This window comes from Phaenicophaeus curvirostris, unplaced genomic scaffold (assembly GCF_032191515.1).
Source record: "Phaenicophaeus curvirostris isolate KB17595 unplaced genomic scaffold, BPBGC_Pcur_1.0 scaffold_153, whole genome shotgun sequence".
Lineage (NCBI taxonomy): Eukaryota > Metazoa > Chordata > Aves > Cuculiformes > Cuculidae > Phaenicophaeus > Phaenicophaeus curvirostris.
In genome coordinates this window covers 125,702-145,253 of record NW_027206773.1, presented here as the reverse complement: position 1 = coordinate 145,253, position 19,552 = coordinate 125,702, and the positions used below count along the sequence as shown (strand labels likewise).

The 19,552-nt window shown below is 65.3% G+C and overlaps 1 protein-coding gene and 2 long non-coding RNA genes across 4 annotated transcripts; all 3 read right to left on the bottom strand.

Moving 5' to 3' along the window:
• Nucleotides 1–442: 442 nt before the first annotated feature.
• LOC138734701 (uncharacterized) lies at nucleotides 443–2,361 on the bottom strand. The gene is made up of 3 exons (XR_011339614.1): nucleotides 2,083–2,361; nucleotides 816–928; nucleotides 443–546 (listed from the first exon to the last, which is right to left on the bottom strand). It is a non-coding gene; the product is annotated as an uncharacterized lncRNA (long non-coding RNA).
• A 608-nt stretch (nucleotides 2,362–2,969) lies between these two features.
• LOC138734699 (uncharacterized) lies at nucleotides 2,970–13,318 on the bottom strand. Of its 2 annotated transcripts, none has more exons than XR_011339612.1 (4): nucleotides 13,277–13,318; nucleotides 5,714–5,796; nucleotides 4,873–4,994; nucleotides 2,970–3,920 (listed from the first exon to the last, which is right to left on the bottom strand). It is a non-coding gene; the product is annotated as an uncharacterized lncRNA (long non-coding RNA). The 2 variants fall into 2 exon arrangements; XR_011339611.1 differs by lacking the exon at nucleotides 13,277–13,318 and adding an exon at nucleotides 6,926–7,012.
• A 1,933-nt stretch (nucleotides 13,319–15,251) lies between these two features.
• On the bottom strand, nucleotides 15,252–19,249 carry EFNB3 (ephrin B3). Its single transcript, XM_069882454.1, has 6 exons — nucleotides 19,080–19,249; nucleotides 17,687–17,967; nucleotides 16,799–16,891; nucleotides 16,418–16,456; nucleotides 15,696–15,951; nucleotides 15,252–15,375 (listed from the first exon to the last, which is right to left on the bottom strand). The coding sequence occupies exons 1-6, from the start codon at nucleotides 19,172–19,174 to the stop codon at nucleotides 15,252–15,254; spliced, it is 888 nt and encodes a 295-aa protein (XP_069738555.1). The 5' UTR covers nucleotides 19,175–19,249.
• Nucleotides 19,250–19,552: the final 303 nt, after the last annotated feature.

The window sequence follows — 19,552 nt, the reverse complement described above, 5'->3', positions numbered from 1 at the left end:
CCCAATCCCACATTTTGCCCCCCCAGCCCCATTTTTTACCCCCCCCAGCCCCTATTTTTTGCCCCCAGCCCCATTTTCTGCCCCCAGCCCCTATTTTTCCCCTCCCAGCCCCACATTTTACCCCCCAGCTCCATTATTCGCCCCCCCAGCCCCTTTAGAGCCCCTCAGCCCCATTTTTTACCCCCCCACCCCCATTTTTTGCCCCCCCAACCCCTTTAGAGCCCCCCCAGCCCCATTTTTTACCCCCCCAGCTCCATTTTTTGCCCCCCCCAGCCCCTTTAGAGCCCCCCCACCCCCATTTTTTACCCCCCCAGCTCCATTTTTTGCCCCCCCAGCCCCTTTAGAGCCCCCCCAGCCCCATTTTTTGCCCCCCCCCCCACCTGTTCGGGGCTGCGGCTGCGGCGCCGTTTGAGGGGGGGCGGGCAGCTCGTCGGGGGGGGGCCGGGGGGGGGGTGGGCGGGGGGCACCGGCTGCACCACGGGGGGGTCGGGGGGGGGCGCCCCCCCGCTTCAGCTGCGCCCCCCGCTTCGACGAGAAGTTCCGCTTCTAACGGGGGGAGGGGGGGGGGAAGGAAAACGGGGGGGTCACAGGGAAACACCCCCACTCCCAGTGTCCCCAGTATCCCCAGTATCCCCAGCCCCCCCCCCATTCCCAGTCCCCCCCAGTGTCCCCCCTCCCCATTCCTAGGCCCCCCAGTAACCCCAGTCCCATTCCCAGTCACCCCAGTATCCCCAGTATCCCCTGCCCCCCCCCCATTCCCAGTCCCCCCAGACCCCCCCACCCCTCCCAGTCCCTCCCAGTATCCCCAGTCTCACCTCGGGGTGCAGCAGGCTCCAGACCTGCTGGAGGGGGGGCAGCGTCCTCGCCCGGGGAGGGGGGGGGCGGCGGTGGGGGGGGGGGGCGCCGGGGGGAACCCCCAAAGCTGGGCCTGGGGGGGGGGACACCCCGACGTCACCAATGTGGGGGGGGACACACCAACCCTGTCCCCATATCCCCCTCCCATTCCCAGTCCCCCCCAGTATCCAACCCCCCCCATTCCCTGTCTCACCAGCATCTCCTGCCCCCCCCCCATTCCCAGTCCCCCCAACATTCTCATGTCCCCCCCACGTCCCCATGTCCCCATATCACCCCCCGTCCCCCAATATCCCCCTGTCCCCCCATGTCCCCAATATCCCCCCCATGTCCCCCTGTCCCCCCACGTCTCCGTGTTCCCAATATCCCCCCCCTATGTCCCCAATATCCCCGTCCCCCCATGTCTCCATGTCCCCAATATCTCCCCATGTCCCCTTGTCCCCCCACGTCTCTGTGTCCCCAATATCCCTCTCATGTCCCCATGTCCCCCCGTCCCCCCATGTCCCCAATATCCCCCCTATCTCCCCCTGTCCCCCCACATCTCCGTGTCCACATATCCCCCTGTCCCCCCATGTCCCCAACATCCCCCCATGTCCCCCTGTCCCCCCATGTCCCCAATATCTCCCATGTCCCCCTGTCCCCCCACGTCTCCGTGTCCCCAATATCCCCCCCATGTCCCCAATATCCCCCTGTCCCCCCATGTCCCCAACATCCCCCCCATGTCCCCAACATCCCCTTGTCCCCACATGTCCCCAATATCCTCCCCATGTCCCCAATATCCCCCCCATGTCCCCCCACGTCTCCGTGTCCCCAATATCCCCCCCTATGTCCCCAATATCCCCTTGTCCCCCCATGTCTCCATGTCCCCAGTATCCCCCCATGTCCCCCCTGACCCCCATGTCCCCAATATCCCCCCCCGTCCCCATGTCCCCACTGTCCCCCCAGGTCTCCATGTCCCCAATATCCCCCCTATGCCCCCAATATCCCCCCCATGTCCCCATGTCCCCAATATCCCCCCCCGTCCCCATATCCCCCTGTCCCCCCACGTCCCCAATATCCTCCCTATGTCCCCATGTCCCCATATCCCCCCCCGTCCCCATGTCCCCCTGTCCCCCCAGGTCTCTATGCCCCCAATATCCCCCCATGTCCCCCAATGTCCCCAATATCCCCCCCACGTCCCCATGTCCCCCTGTCCCCCCATGTCCCCCATATCCCCAATATCCCCCCCACCTGCTGGGGGCGCCCGATGCGGGCGATGTCCCCGCGGTGGCCGCTGTCCCCGCGCTGGTGGCCCCGGGGTCCCCGGTAGCCGTGGGGCTCGTCGGGCTGGGCCGGGGGCTCCCAGGGCTGCGGCTGCAGCGCCCGCACACAGCCCTGCAGGGACTCCAGGGAGCCGGGGGGGGCCCGGGGGGGGGGCCCTGCGGGGGGGTCACGCCCATAGAGACCCCCCCTAGAACCCCCACAGGGACCCCCCCCCCAAATAACACCCCCTGGGACCCCCCCTGGGACCCCCCAAGGAACCCCTCCCAGAGACTCCAGGGAGCCGGGGGGGGCCCTGCGGGGGGGTCATGCCCATAGAGACCCCCCCCAAGAACCCCCATAGGGACCCCCCCAAATAAATCTCCTGGGACCCCACAATAAACTCTCTAGGACCCCCCAATAACCCCCCCAGGGATCCCCCAGTGACTCCTGGGGGGCTCAGACCCATAGGGACCCCCCTCAATAACCCCCCCCAGTGACATCAGGGGGGTCAGACCCATAGGGACCCCCCCGCAGGGACACCCACCCCCCCCCATAACCCCCCCAGGGACCCCCCTAGTGACTCCTGGGGGGGTCAGACCCATAGGGACCCCCCCCCCCAGGCTGATGTGGAGGGTCGGGGTGGGGGGTAGTGGAAGTGAGGGAAAAATTGGGGGTCTGGGGGGGCACTTGGGGGTCTGAGCCCCACGGAGGGGCTGGGGGGGGGCACTTGGGGGGCAGCACTTACCCTGAGGCGTAGAAGGGCTTGTGGGGGGCCCCCCCATTGCCACCGGGGGGGGGCGGGAGGTGGGGGGGGCAGCGGCGCCTGCCCCACGCTGGAAGAGCACCTGGGGGGCAGAGATGGGGGGGGGGGGGGAGGGGGGGGGGGGCGGGTGACCCCCAAGTGTGGGGCAGGGACCCCAGGGAGAGGGGGGGGGGTGAGGACACATCCCCCCCTCCCACCCCCCCCACCGTGATAGGTGGGGCAGTGGGGGGGCCCCGTAGGGCGGTGGGGGGCAACGTGGGGGGCAGGCAGGGGTGGGGGGGGCAGGGGGTGGGACGCTATGGGGCACTATGGGTCGCTATGGGTTGCTATGGGGCAGGGTGTGGGTCTCTATGAGTCTCTATGGGTCCCTATGGGTCTCTATAGGGTCTCTAGATGGTCTCTATGGGGTCTCTATGGGTCCTTATAGGTGCCTATGGATTGCTATGGGGTCTCTATGGGTCGCTATGGGGTCTCTATAGGTCTCTATAGGTCTCTATGGGTCTCTGTGGGGTCTCTATGGGATCCCTATGGAGTCCTTATAGGGTCTCTATGGGGTCTCTGTGGGGTCTCTGTGGGCTCTATGGGGTCTCTATGGGGTCCCTATGGGGTCCCTATGAGTCCCTATAGGGTCTCTATGGGACCTCTATGGGGTCTATGGGTTTCTACAGGTCTCTATGAGTGTTTACGGTCCCTATAGATCTCTGTGGAATCTCTATAGGTTTTTATGGGGTCTATGGGTCTCTATAGGTTTCTATGGGTCTCTATGGGGTCCCTATGGGTCTCTATGGGGTCTCTGTGGGGTCTCTGTGGGTTTCTATAGGTCTCTATGGGGTCTCTGGGGGGTCTCTATGGATCTCTATGGGGTCTCTGTGGGTCCCTATGGGGTCTCTATAGGTCCCTATAGGTCTCTATGGGTCTCCGTGGGTGTCGGGTACCTGTTGGGGGGCAGCCAGGGCCGCGGGGGGCAGGCGGCCCAGGCCCCGCTGCAGCTCAGGCTCCCCACGGCGAAGGGGTCCCGACCGGCCCGGCCCCCCAACGGCTCCACCGCGCGATGCATCCAGCCCTGCCCCACGGCGACCCCCGCGTCAGCCCCGCGGGCCCCAACCTGCCCCACGGACCCCAAACCTGCCCCATGGACCCCCAACCTGCCCCACCGACCCCCAACCTGCCCCACGGACCCCCCTACTGCCCCACCGACCCCCAACCTGCCCCACCGACCCCCAACCTGCCCCACGGCGACCCCCGCGTCAGCCCCGCGGACCCCCAACCTGCCCCATGGACCCCCAAACCTGCCCCACGGACCCCCAACCTGCCCCACCGACCCCCAACCTGCCCCACCGACCCCCAACCTGCCCCACGGCGACCCCCGCGTCAGCCCCGCGGACCCCCAACCTGCCCCATGGACCCCCAAACCTGCCCCACGGACCCCCAACCTGCCCCACCGACCCCCAACCTGCCCCACCGACCCCAAACCTGCCCCACGGCGACCCCCGCGTCAGCCCCGCGGACCCCAAACCTGCCCCACGGACCCCCAAACCTGCCCCACGGACCCCCAACCTGCCCCGCGGACCCCCAACCTGCCCCACGGACCCCCAAACCTGCCCCACGCACCCCCATAGCCCCCCAGCAGCCCCATAGCCCCCCCAAACCTGCCCCACTGCCCCCCAGCAGCCCCCCCACTGCCCCCCCAGCAGCCCCATAGCCCCCTCAACCTGCCCCACAGCCCCCCTACTGCCCCCCCCAGCAGCCCCATAGCCCCCCAAACGTGCCCCATAGCCCCCCAAATCTGCCCCATTGCCCCCCAGCAGCCCCCCCACTGCCCCCCCAGCAGCCCCATAGCGCCCCAAACCTGCCCCATAGCCCCCCATAGCCCTCCAGCAGCCCCATAGCCCCCCTATAACCCCCCCAGCAGCCCCGTAGCCCCCCAAACCTGCCCCATAGCCCCCCAGCAGCCCCATGGCCCCCCAAACCTGCCCCATAGCCCCCCAGCAGCCCCCCCCATAGCCCCCACTCACCAGTCCTGGGGTGCCGGACGCCTGGGTCCCCCCCGGGCCCCCCCGTAAGAGGAGGGGCAGCCCCGGGGGGAGCGGCGGCTGTGGGGGAGGGGGGGGGGAGCGCGGCCCCTCCCTCACTGCACCTGGTGGGGGGGGGGGGGGCACATGGGGGGTTATTGGGGGGAGCTGTGGGGGGGCGGGGGGGTAGTTGAGCGGGTCATGGGGCAAGTAGGGGGGTTATGGGGCAGCCGGGGGAGGTTATGGGGCAATTATGTGCGGTTATGGGGCAATCGGGGAAGTTCTAGGTGACTATGGGGCAACCATGAGCAGTTATGGGGCAGTTACAGAGCTCTTGAGACAGTTACAGGGCAGCTATCAGCGATTAGGGAGCAGTTATAGAGCTCCTGGGGCAGTTATGGGGCAGTTATCAGCAATTAGGGGGCAATTATAGAGCTCCTGGGGCAGTTATGGGGCAGTTATCAGCGATTAGGGGCAGTTACAGAGCCCCTGGGGCAGTTATCAGCGATTAGGGGGCAGTTACAGAGCCCCTGGGGCAGTTATCAGCGATTAGGGGGCAGTTACAGAGCCCCTGGGGCAGTTATCAGCGATTAGGGGGCAGTTACAGAGCCCCTGGGGCAGTTATCAGCGATTAGGGGGCAGTTACAGAGCTCCCGGGGCAGTTATCAGCGATTAGGGGGCAGTTACAGAGCTCCTGGGGCAGTTTCGGGGCCGGAACCCAATGGGGAAGTCCTGGGGGCGGGGGGGGAAGCCGTAAGAGCGGAAGTGGGCGTGGCCTCGCGGTGACGCGCCCCGCGTGGGCCCCAAGCCCCGCCCCCCTCCCCCACAGGCCCCGCCCCCTCACGTGGGCGGTGACGCGGTCCCGGCCAATCACAGCGCGCCCCGCGCCGCGCGGCTCATCCTCGCGGCTTCCGGCTTCCGGCTCGGCTGCGGAAACGGGGGGGCGGGGCCAGTGAGCGAGGGGGCGGGGCCAAGGGGGCGGGGGAGGGGGAAACCCCAGCGGGGAGCGGGAAGGGGGGGGGACACACACCCCATGGATGTGACGGGGCCTCACGCGTGACCCACAGCTCCATACGTGACCCATAGACCCACACGCGTGACCCACGGGTCCATACATGTGACCCACAGCCCCACACATGTGACCCACAGCTCCATACGTGACCCACAGACCCACACGCGTGACCCATAGACCCACACGCGTGACCCATAGACCCACACGCGTGACCCACAGCCCCACACGCGTGACCCACAGCTCCATACGTGACCCATAGACCCACACGTGTGACCCATAGACCCACACGCGTGACCCATAGACCCACATACGTGACCCACAGCCCCACACGTGTGACCCACAGCTCCATACGTGACCCACAGACCCACACATGTGACCCATAGACCCACACGCGTGACCCATAGACCCACACGCGTGACCCACAGCCCCACACGCGTGACCCACAGCTCCATACGTGACCCATAGACCCACATACGTGACCCACAGCCCCACACGTGTGACCCACAGGTCCATACGTGACCCATAGACCCATACATGTGACCCACGGGTCCATACATGTGACCCACAGCCCCACATGCGTGACCCACAGGTCCATACGTGACCCATAGACCCACATACGTGACCCATAGACCCACACGCGTGACCCATAGACCCACACGCGTGACCCACAGCCCCACACGCGTGACCCACGGGTCCATACATGTGACCCACAGCCCCACACGTGTGACCCACAGCCCCACACGTCTAAGCCACAGGTCCATACGTGACCCATAGCCCCACATATGTGACCCGTAGGTCCATACGTGACCCGCAGCCCCACACGCATGACCCATAGCCCCATATCTGTGCCCCACAGCCCCACATGTGTGACCCACAGGTCCATACGTGACCCCCAGCCCCACACGCGTGACCCACAGATCCATACGTGACCCCCAGCCCCACACGCGTGACCCACAGATCCATACGTGACCCCCAGCCCCATATCTGTGACCCCCAGCCCCACACGCGTGCCCCCCGGCCCCCCCGGCTGCCGTGTCCCCTCACCGTGTCCCCGTGTCCGTGTGTCCCGTGTCCGTGTGTCCCGTGTGCTCCCCGTCCCCGCATGGGCTGCTCCCCCCCCCCCTTCCCCCCCGCCCCGTGACGTCGGTGCCCGTGACGCCAGCGCCCACAGGGGAAACCCGGGGGGGGGACACGGAAACCCGGGGGGGACACGAGGGGGACGTCACGGGGGGACACGAGGGGACACGGACACGGAGGGGACACGCGGGGTCACGTCAGGACAGCGGCGGAGACCGGGCACACCAGGACACGGGAGAGGACACGGGGACACGCGTGGGGACACGGGGACACGCGTGGGGACATTTGAGGGGACACAGGGACATGAAGACACGCGTGGGGACAAGGGGACACAGGAACACGGGGACACAGGGAGGGCACGTGGGGACACGGGGAGGACATGGGGACACAGGCAGGGACACGCGTGGGGACAAGAGAATGTGGGGATGTGTGAGGGGACACGGGGACACGCTTGGGGACACGGGGAGACGCTGAGGGCGTGTGGGGACACGGGGACACACGTGGGGAGATGGGGACACTTGGGGACACGGGGACACTTGGGGACACGGGGAGGACACGTGGACACCTGGGGACATGGGGACACGGGGAGGACACGCGTGGGGACACAGGGACACGCTGAGGGTGTGTGGGGACATGGAGAGGACACGCATGGGGACACGGGGACACTTGGGGACATGGGGAGACACTGAGGGCATGTGGGGACATGGGGACACACGTGGGGAGATGGGGACACTTGGGGACACAGGGACACCTGGGGACATGGGGACACCTGGGGACACGGGGAGGACACGCGTGGGGACACAGGGAGGACACGCGGACACCTGGGGACATGGGGAGGACACACGTAGGGACATGGGGACACTTGGGGACATGGGGACACACGTGAGGACACGGGGAGGACACACTGAGGGCGTGTGGGGACACAGGGACACACGTGGGGAGATGGGGACACTCGGGGACACGGGGAGGACACGCATGGGGACACACATGGGGACATGGCGACACTTGGGGACATGGGGACACGGGGAGGACACACGTGGGGACACGGGGAGGACACACGTGGGGACACAGGGAGCACAGGCATGGGGACACAGGGACACGCTGAGGGTGTGTGGGGACATGGGGAGAACACGCATGGGGACACGCGGAGAGTGTGTTGGGACACTGGGACACACATGGGGACATGGGGACACTTGGGGACACGAGGAGGACACGCATGGGGACATGGGGAGGACATGCGTGGGGACATGCATGGGGACACGGGGAGGACACACGGAGAGCGTGTTGGGACACTGGGACACACGTGGGGAGATGGGGACACGGGGAGGACACGTGTGGGGACATGGGGAGGACACACTGAGGGCGTGTGGGGACACAGGGACACACGTGGGGAGATGGGGACACTCGGGGACACGGGGAGGACACGCATGGGGACACGGGGACACACATGGGGACATGGGGAGGACACACATGGGGACACGCTGAGGGCGTGTGGGGACACGGGGAGGACACGCATGGGGACACGGGGAGGACATGCGGACACCTGGGGACACAGGGACATGGGGAGGACACGCGTGGGGACATGGGGACACAGGGAGGACACACGTGGGGACACGCGGAGACCGTGTTGGGACACTGGGACACACATGGGGACATGGGGACACTTGGGGACGTGGGGAGGACACGCATGGGGACATGGGGAGACACTGAGAGCGTGTGGGGATATGGGGAGGACACGCATGGGGACATGGGGACACAAGGAGGACACAGGGAGGACACATGTGGGGACACGCGGAGAGCGTGTTGGGACACTGGGACACACATGGGGACATGGGGACACTTGGGGACACGGGGAGGACACGTGTGGGGACACGCATGGGGACACGGGGACATGGGGAGGACATGCGTGGGGACACGGGGACACACATGAGGACACGGGGAGGACACACTGAGGGCGTGTGGGGACACAGGGACACACGTGGGGAGATGGGGACACTCGGGGACACGGGGAGGACACGCATGGGGACACGGGGACACAGGGACATGGGGAGGACATGCGTGGGGACACGGGGAGGACACGCAGAGAGCATGTTGGGACACTGGGACACACATGGGGACATGGGGACACTTGGGGACATGGGGAGGACACACATGGGGACACGCTGAGGGCGTGTGGGGACACGGGGAGGACACGCATGGGGACACGCGGAGAGTGTGTTGGGACACTGGGACACACATGGGGACACGGGGACACTTGGGGACACGGGGAGGGGCACAGGTGACAGCCGCAGCCGCACACGCGTGTGACAGGGCCACCACTCCCAGTACGACCAGTACCAGCACCCCCAGTGCTCCCAGTGCTCCCAGTATGACCCTCACCCGGCACCCTGGGCTCCCAGTGCTCCCAGTATAACCCTCACCCTGCACTCTGGGCTCCCAGTGCTCCCAGTATAACCCTCACCCTGCACTCTGGGCTCCCAGTACTCCCAGTATGACCCTCACCCAGCACTCTGGGCTCCCAGTACTCCCAGTATGACCCTCACCCAGCACTCTGGGCTCCCAGTGCTCCCAGTATGACCCTCACCCAGCACTCTGGGCTCCCAGTGCTCCCAGTATGACCCTCACCCAGCACTCTGGGCTCCCAGTGCTCCCAGTATGACCCTCACCCAGCACTCTGGGCTCCCAGTGCTCCCAGTATGACCCTCACCCAGCACTCTGGGCTCCCAGTGCTCCCAGTATAACCCTCACCCAGCACCCTGGGCTCCCAGTACTCCCAGTATAACCCTCACCCAGCGCTCTGGGCTCCCAGTACTCCCAGTATGACCCTCACCCAGCGCTCTGGGCTCCCAGTACTCCCAGTATAACCCTCACCCTGCACTCTGGGCTCCCAGTGCTCCCAGTATAACCCTCACCCAGCGCTCTGGGCTCCCAGTGCTCCCAGTATAACCCTCACCCAGCGCTCTGGGCTCCCAGTACTCCCAGTATAACCCTCACCCAGCGCTCTGGGCTCCCAGTACTCCCAGTATAACCCTCACCCAGCGCTCTGGGCTCCCAGTACTCCCAGTATAACCCTCACCCAGCGCTCTGGGCTCCCAGTGCTCCCAGTATAACCCTCACCCAGCGCTCTGGGCTCCCAGTGCTCCCAGTATAACCCTCACCCAGCGCTCTGGGCTCCCAGTACTCCCAGTATAACCCTCACCCAGCGCTCTGGGCTCCCAGTACTCCCAGTATAACCCTCACCCAGCGCTCTGGGCTCCCAGTATAACCCTCACCCAGCACTCTGGGCTCCCAGTACTCCCAGTATAACCCTCACCCGGCACTCTGGGCTCCCAGTGCTCCCAGTATAACCCTCACCTGGCCCCCAGTGGCCCCCTCAGGCGCTGCTCCCCGCCCCCAGTGCTCCCAGTAGGGGCCGTCCCAGTGCTCCCAGTGCTCCCACACCCGCCTTATCAGGGGCCGCACCCAGCCCGGCCCCAGCAGCCGCCTCGGCAGATTGGGGGGGGGGGGGGGGGGTTGCCTGGGCCCCCCCCAAACCCACAGCCCCCCCCCCGGACCCCCAAATCCTCACCCAGGACCCCAAAACACCCCAAATTCCACCCCAAACACCCCCCAGACACCCCAATTTCCACCCCAGAACCCCCTAATGGCCCCTCAGGACCCCCAAACACCCCAAATTGCACCCCAAAATCCCCCCTGACACCCCCAAATCCCCCCCCAGGACCCCCAAACACCCCAAATTCCACCCTGTGACTTCAAATTTCCCTCCCAGGACCCCCCAGACACCCCAAATTCCACCCCACAAACACCCCCTGACACCCCAAATCCCTCCCAGGACCCCAAAACACCCCAAATTCCACTCAAAATACCCCCAATTCCTCCCAAAGCGCTCCCAGGTTCCTCTAAATCCCCCCCAGGACCCCAAGACACCCCAAATTCCACCCCAACACCCCAAATCCCACCCCACAAACACCCCCAGAACCCCCTAAATCCCCCCCAGGATCCCCAGACACCCCAAATTCTACCCTGACACCCCAGATCCACCCCACAAACACCCCCAGGTCCCCCTAAATCCCCATCAGGACCCCAAGACACCCCAAATTCTACTCTGTAACCCCCAATTCCACCCCAAATAGCCCCAGACTCCTTGACACCCCAAATTCCACCCCACAAACACCCCCAGACCCCCCCCATTTGCCCCCAGGACCCACAGACACCCCAAATTCCACCCCGACACCCCAAATTCCACCCCACAAACACCCCCAGACCCCCCCCCATTTGCCCCCAGGACCCACAGACACCCCAAATTCCACCCCGACACCCCAAATTCCACCTCACAAACACCCCCAGACCCCCTTAAATCCCCCCCAAGACTCCAAGACCCCCCAAATTCCACCCTAAATACCCCCAGACCCCTTGACACCCCAAATTCCACCCCGACACCCCAAATTCCCCCCCACAAACACCCCCAGACCCCCCTAAACCCCCCAAATTCTACCCTGTTACCCCCAACCCCACCCCAAGCACCCCTAGACCCCTTGACACCCCAAATTCCACCCTGACACCCCAAATTCACCCCCTGAAATACCCTCAGACCCATCTATATCCCCCCCAGGACCTCAAGACACCCCAAATTCCAACTTGTGACCCCAAATCTCCCCCCTCAGCACCCCAAACACCCCCCCCGCCCCTCAGGGGAGTCAGAGCCCCCCCTTTTTACCTCAGGATGGCCAGAGACCCCCATTTTACCTCATGGGGGATCAAGACCCCCCACTTTCACCTCTTGGGGGGGTCAGAACCCCCCCATTCCACCTTATAGGGAATCAGAACCCCCCCATTTCACCTCAAGGGGGATCAGACCCCCCCATTTCACCTTATAGGGAATCAAGACCCCCCCATTTCACCTCAAGGGGGATCAGAACCCCCCCATTTCACCTCTTAGGGGATCAAGACCCCCCCATTTCACCTCAAGGGGGATCAGAACCCCCCCATTTCACCTCTTAGGGGATCAAGACCCCCCCATTTCACCTCAAGGGGGATCAGAACCCCCCCATTTCACCTTATAGGGGATCAAGACCCCCCCATTTCACTTTATAGGGGATCAGAACCCCCCCATTCCACCTCAAGGGGGATCAGAACCCCCCCATTTCACCTTATAGGGGATCAAGACCCCCCCATTTCACTTTATAGGGGATCAGAACCCCCCCATTCCACCTCAAGGGGGATCAGAACCCCCCCATTTCACCTCTTAGGGGATCAAGACCCCCCCATTCCAACTCAAGGGGAATCAGTAGCCCCCATTTCACCTTATAGGGGATCAGAACCCCCCCATTTTACTTCAAGGGGGATCAGAACCCACCCCATTCCACATTATAGGGGATCAGACCCCCCCATTTCACTTCAAGGGGGATCAACCCCCCCGCATTTCACTTCAAGGGGATCAGAACCCCCCCATTTCACCTTATAGGAGATCAAGACCCCCCCATTTCACCTTATAGGGGATCAAGACCCCCCCATTCCACCTCAAGGGGGATCAGAACCCCCCCATTTCATCTTATAGGGGATCAAGACCCCCCCATTTCACTTTATAGGGGATCAGAAGCCCCCCATTTCACCTCAAGGGGGATCAAGACCCCCCCATTCCACCTTATAGGCGGTCAGAACCCCCCCATTTCATCTCATGGGAATCAGGACCCCCCTATTTCACTTCTTAGGGGGGATCAAGAACCCCCCATTTCACCTCATGAGGCAGAGAACCCCCCCATTTCACCTCAAGGGGGATCAACCCCCCCATTTCACCTCAAGGGGGACCAAGACCCCCCCTCATTTCACCTCAGGGGGGATCAGAACCCCCCATTTCATTTCTTAGGTGATCAGAACCCCCCCATTTACCCTTATAGGAGATCAAGACCCCCCCATTTCACCTCATAAGGGATCAAGCCCCCTCCTCTTTACCCCCAATCACCCCTTTAAGGGGGGGGTGGGGGGGGTCAAGGCTCCCTTTCCCCCCTCCCCTCAATATCACACCAGCTCCCCCCCCCCCCCCCCATTTCACCTTGGGGGGGGGGGTCAGCACCCCTCAATCACCCTTTGTTGGAGGGGGGGAAGGTGGAAAAGGAGGAGGGGAAAGGTGGAGAGGGGGGAGGGGAAAGGTGCGTGGGGGGGTGGGGGGAGGGGAAAGGGGATCCCCATTCACCTCAGCTCTTCCCCCCCTCCCCCCCCCACGCCATTAACACCCCTCCCGCCCCCCCCCCATTCCCCGCGGCGGGTTCCGAGGGGGGGTTCGCGGTTCTAGCTGGGGGTGACCGAGGCCGCGGTTACCTGGGGGGGGCGGCGGGGCCCGGCCCGGCCCCAGCGTCTCCGGCGGCGGCGGCGGCGGCTGCGCTGCCTCCGCTCAAACAAAGGACCCAGCGCCGCGCGCCCCGCCCGCCGCGGGGACCGGCCCCCCCGGGCCCGCCCCGCCTTTTATAGCGGCGCCGCCCCGGCAGGGACACGCCCCCTCGAGCCTTATATGGAAGCGCCGGCCACGCCCCCCTCCGCGCCTTATATGGAAACGGAGGCCCCGCGCGCGGTGATTGACACGCGCTTCCCGCCTCAAGCCGCGCCCATTGCCTTATATGGAAGAGCCGGCCCCGCGCGCTGATTGACAGGCGCGTGCCTTAAGCCCCGCCCACTGCCTTATATGGAAGAGCCGGCCCCGCGCGCACCGCCCCCCCAGCGGTGATTGACAGGCGCGTCCCTCAAGCCCCGCCCACTGCCTTATATGGAGAATCCGCTCAAGCCACGCCCCCGCGCCTTTTATGGAGGTGCCACCCCCCCGCATGCGTTGATTGACAGGTGAGTCCCTTAAGCCACGCCCACTGCCTTTTATGGGTGTGGGGGGCCGTGTGGGCCACGCCCCCTTGCCTTTTATGGTATCGGTCACGCCCCCAGCCCTGGCCACGCCCCCTGCCTGGGTCAGGCTCCGCGCGGGGGGGGCTGGTGAGGTACTGGGAGGGACTGGGAGGTGCTGGGGGTTACTAGGAGAGTGCTGGGTGGTACTGGGAGGCACTGGGATGGAATTGGGAGGTGCTGGGATGCACTGGGAGGCAATTGGGAGCACTGGGATGCAATTGGGAGCACTGGGATGCACTGGGATGGAATTGGGAGGTGCTGGGATGGATCTAGGAGGTGCTGGGATGGAATTGGGAGGCACTCGGCTGGATCTAGGAGGTGCGGGGGGCACTGGGAGGTACTGGGAGGACACTGGGATGGAACCAGGACGTACTGCATGGGACTGGGAGGCACTGGGACGACACTGGGAGTTACTGGCTGGCCCTGAAGCACAGGGGAAGGCCTCACGCACGTAAAGAAGTTGTTAACCCCCAACACTTGAGCCTTTGAGGCAAAAATTGGGATTTGGGCCTCAAAATTGGGGATTTGGTGCCACAAAGAGATATTCGGACGCTAAGATGGGGCTTCGACTCCTTAAAGTGGCGATTTTCTTGCTTGAAATGGGCGTTTGTGCCCCAAAAAAGCAGCTTCTTGCCCCAAAAGGGGGGTGCGCACCCAAAAAGGAGTATTTGGACCCCAAAACGGGGGCCCTGAGGGTCCCCATCGCCATGGAAACCGCCCCCAAGCCCCCTGTCGCCATGGAAACGGCCCCAGCATCCCCTGTATCCATAGCAACAGCCCCCCCAGCATCCCCCGTCGCCGTAGCAACAGGCGGAGCCGGATGCGCATCACGCTCTCTAATCACAGACAGGAAGTGTGGCCAGGCCCCGCCTCTCGGAAACCGGAAGTCCCGCCCCTCAGCAGCATCACACAGGAAGTCCCGCCTCTTCCCCGGCCCGAGCAGGGAAGTCCTGGGCCTCACTTCCGGCTCACGTGGGAAGTTGTAATCATCACTTCCGCTCCACATGGGAAGTCCTGGGCGTCGCTTCCGGTCCAAACAGGAAGCCTGAAGAATCAGTTCCGGTCCATTCACAAAGCTTTGGTCACAACTTCCGCTCCAAACAGGAAGTCCCAGACGTCACTTCCGCTCCAAACAGGAAATCATCTCTCTAGACCGCCCCCAACAGGAAGTTCCGCCTCATCCGGCCCAGACAGGAAGTTCCACCTCACCACGCCCTCCGCAGCCGGAAGTCTCAGCATCAGCGGCGTGACGTCACTTCCGGTCCTGGCAGCAGCCACGTGGCTACAACGAGAGACCCCGCCCCCCCCCCCCCCGGGCCCCAAAACCGGGGGGTTGAGCCCCAAAACCGAGGCCTGAAGCCCCAAAAATGCGGATTTAGGCCCTAAAAGGCGGATCCGATCCCTAAAAACCGGGATTTGGACCCAAAAACGTGCGAGTCGAGCCAAAACGTGGGGAATCGGGCCCAAAACCGGGGACCCGGGGCCAAAATTTGAGGATTTTAGCCCCCAAAATGGGAAGTTTCCTCCTGAAAAAGGGGGATTTGGGCTCAAAATCCAAGGTTTGGGCTGAAAAAATAGGAATTTAAGAGACGGGATCGAAAATTGCCACGTTTGGACTCACAACGGGGGCTTCGCAGCCCTAAAACTGGGGATTTGGACCCAAAATTGCCCCCTTCCCCCCCCGCAGGATTAACCCTTTCCCACCTGGACCAGAGCAAAATGGGGGGGGCAGCATTTTGGGGTCATTTCCCCCCTTTTTGGGGTCATTTCCCCCCTTTTGGGGTCATTTCCCCCCTTTTGGGGGTCTCCTCAGGCACTGGGGGGTCCCCCCTCCCCCTCCTCATACCTTGTAGTAGGTGGGGGGGGCGCTGGGGGGGGGCAGGTCGCGGAGGGGGCAGGGGGGGCCGAGGTGGGGAGGCCCCCCCCGACCCCGAGGGGTTTTCGGGGGGCGCCGGGGGGGGGCGGTGTCGCCACCATAAGGCCCCCCCCGCCCCCGCCAGGGCCAGCAGGGCCGCCGCGCCCCCCCCCCGCGCCCCCCAGCACCCACCGGGAACCCCTGGGGGGGGAAGGGCCGGGGGGGGCGCTCGTCCGGTTGGCGGCATCTGGAGGGGGGGAGAGGGGTCTGAGCACCCCAAAAACACCAAAAAGGGAGCCAGGACACCCCCCGCCCCAAAAAACGGGGATCCTCAGAACCCCCCCTCAATAAAGGGGACCCAGGAGCCCCCCACCCCATAAAGGGGACCTTGGGGATGCCCCCCCACCCCAAAAAAGGGGACCCAGGACCCCCCCTTCCCCATAAGGGGACCTTGGGGACACCCCTCACCCCAAAAAAGGGATCTTGGGGACTCCCTCACCCCATAAAGTGATCCTGGGGACACCCCTTCCCCCCAAAAAGGGACCTTGGGGACACTCCCAAACCCATCAAGGGGACCCAGGACCCCCCCAAGGGGAACAACGACCCCCTGCCCCCCCCAAAAGGGACCCTAGGACCCCCCCCACCCCGTAAAGGGGGCCTAGGACACCCCCCCCCAAGGGGACCTTGGGGACACCCCCCACCCCGCCACGTACCGTCCCCCTCCTCCTCCAGCACCGGCCCCGCCCCAGGTCCTGGGGGGGAAGAGGGGGGTCAGAGGGGACACAAGAGCCCCCCCAGACCCCCCTGGGTCCAGTCTCAGTCACCCTCATGTCCCCATGTCCCCATGTCCCCTCACATCCCTCATGTCCCCATGTCCCCCCATATCCCCCTGTGTCCCCTATATCCCCCTTGTCCCCATATTCCTCTGTGTCCCCCCAATGTCCCATGTCCCCCTTGTCCCCCCATATCCCCCATGTCCCCTTGTCCCCACATCCCCTCACATCCCCCTTGTCCCCCCCACCCCTCATGTCCCCCATGTCCCCGTGTCCCCCCTGTCCCCCCGTGTCCCCCCTGTCCCCCCGTGTCCCCCTCACTCTGTCCCACTCTCAGCGTGACCCTCATGGCTCGGCTCCGGCAGGCGCCGCCCTCGCGGTTCTCCAGCCCCTCGGGGGTCCCGTCCGACGTCGCTGACGGAGCCTCCTCAGTCACCCCAGCACCCCCAAACCCCCCTGGATGACGTCACCGACCCCCCGTGACGTCATCGACCCCCCGTGACGTCACCGACCCCCCCGATGACATCACAGCCTCACCGATGACGCAATAATTCAGTAGATGATGGAATGGGGGGTGCTGCCGCCACCCCAGACCCTCTTGGGGACCCCAAAACCCCCTCGGACACCCCAAAACCCCCCTCCCATCCCCACATGGACCCCAAACCCCCCCTACCCCACCACTTTGATGACATCACAGCCCCTCGATGACATCACAGACCCATTGAAGACGCCAGAACCCCACGGAGAGCGGAACGTGTGGCGGTGCTGCCACCCCAGACCCTCTTGGGGACCCCAAAACCCCCTCAGACACCCCGAAACCCCCTTCCTTGACCCCATATCTCCCCATTTTGATGACATCACACTCCCTTGATGATGTCACAGCCCCTTGATGACATCACGGACTCACCAGTGACGCAATAATTCAGCAGATAAAGGAATGGGGGGTGCGGCCACCACCCCAGACCCTCTTGGGGACCCCAAAACCCCCTCAGACACCCCAAAACCCCCCTCCTCAACCCCGTATCTCCCCATTTTGATGACATCACGTGCCTTAATGACATCACAGACTCACCGATGACGCAATAATTCAGCAGATGATGGAACGGGGGGGGCTGCCGCCACCCCGGACCCTCTCGGGGACCCCAAAACCCCCTCGGACACCCCTCAAAACCTCCCCCTCCCCCCCTTTTGATGACGTCACGGACTCACTGATGATGTAATAGTCGTGGAGGCGGCGGAACTCGTGTCCCCAGAGGTTGGGGCTGAACTCCTGGAACTTGATGGTGAAGCGGAGGTCGCGGCGGGGCCGGTCGCAGGTGAGGAGGAGGGTGGGGGCCGGGGGCACCCGGCAGCGTCGAGCCTGCGCCCCCCCGACCAGGTAGAGCTTGTAGAACTCGTAGGGGGAGCCCCCCAGGCCCCCCCCCGGGCACACCAGGTCCAGGCGGTCGCCGATCTGGGGGTACAGCACGTAGCCCCCCGCCGCCAGGAACCTGCAGGGGCACGGGGGAGACCCCCCGGTAAGGAACCTCAGAGAAACCCCCCCCCAATAAGGAACCTTGGAGACCCCCCCAATAAGAAGACTTGGAGACCCCCCAATAAGAAAACTTGGAGCCCCCCCTCCAATAAGAAAGCTGCTGCCAGCGTTGCCATGGCAACAGGCAGGCTGCCCCCCCCCCCCCAGCCCTCCAGCCCCCCCAGATCTCCCCTCAGCCCCCCCCATCCTCTCAGCCCCCCCCTTTAGCCCCCCCAGTCCTTTCAGCTCCCCTCTAGCCCCCCCCATCCCCTCTAGCCCCTCCCTCCGGGTCTCTCCCCCCACCTCAGCCCCCCCCAGCCCCTCAGTCCCCGCTCTAGCCCCCTCCCCAACCCCTCAAGCCCCCCCATCCCCTCTAGCGCCCCCTCCCCGATCTCCCCTCGCCCCCTAGACCCCTCCCCAATCCCTCAGCCCCCCCCATCCCCTCAGTCCCGGATCTAGCCCCCTCCCCATCCCCTCTAGCCCCCCCGCAGCCCCTCTAGCCCCCCCTAGCCCCTCAGTCCCCGCTCCAGCCCCCTCCCCATCCCCTCTAGCCCCCCCCAGCCCCTCAGTCCCTGCTCCAGCCCCCTCCCCAGCCCCTCTAGCCCCCCCCAGCCCCTCTAGCCCCCCTTCCCCGATCTCCCCTCGCTCCCTAGACCCCTCCCCAACCCCTCAGCCCCCCCCATCCCCTCAGTCCCGGCTCTAGCCCCCTCCCCATCCCCTCTAGCCCCCCCCCAGCCCCTCTAGCCCCCCCCAGCCCCTCAGTCCCGGCTCTAGCCCCCTCCCCAGCCCCTCTAGCCCCCCCCATCCCCTCAGTCCCGGCTCTAGCCCCCTCCCCAGCCCCTCTAGCCCCCCCCCATCCCCTCTAGCCCCCCCTCCCCGATCTCCCCTTGCTTCCTAGACCCCTCCCCATCCCCTCTAGCCCCCCCCAGCCCCTCAGTCCCCGCTCTAGCCCCCTCCCCAGCCCCTCTAGCCCCCCCCAGCCCCTCAGTCCCCGCTCCAGCCCCCCCCAGCCCCTCAGTCCCGGCTCTAGCCCCCTCCCCAACCCCTCTAGCCCCCCCTCCCCGGTCTCCCCCCGCCCCCCCCCCTCACCGCCGGTTCCCCGTGTGCCACACGACGGGTTCGAGGCTGATCCCGGCCGCCCCCGCTCCCAGCACGACGAGCAGCGCCGCGCACCGACCCGCCATGGCGGGGGGGGGGGGGGGCTGAGGGGAGGGGGGGGCTGAGGGGAGGGGGGGGGGGCGCTCCGGGAGGGCGGGGCCTCCGGGGAGGGGGCGGGGCCAGGTGGAGGCGGGGGTTGCCAAGGCAACGAGGGGGCGCGGTCACGTGATGAGGGCGTTGCCAAGGGAACGGGGGCGTGGTCACGTGAGGAGGGCGTTGCTAAGGGAACGGGGGAGTGGTCAGAGGGGGCGTGGCCACACGATCAGGCGCGTTGCTATGGGAACGGGGGCGTGGCTAAGCGGAGAGGCGGTGCCGAGGTCACGTGAAGAGGGCGTGGCTACGGAAAAAAGGGGCGTGGCCAGCAGCACCAGTCACGTGGCCAACCCCGTTGCCGTGGCAACGGG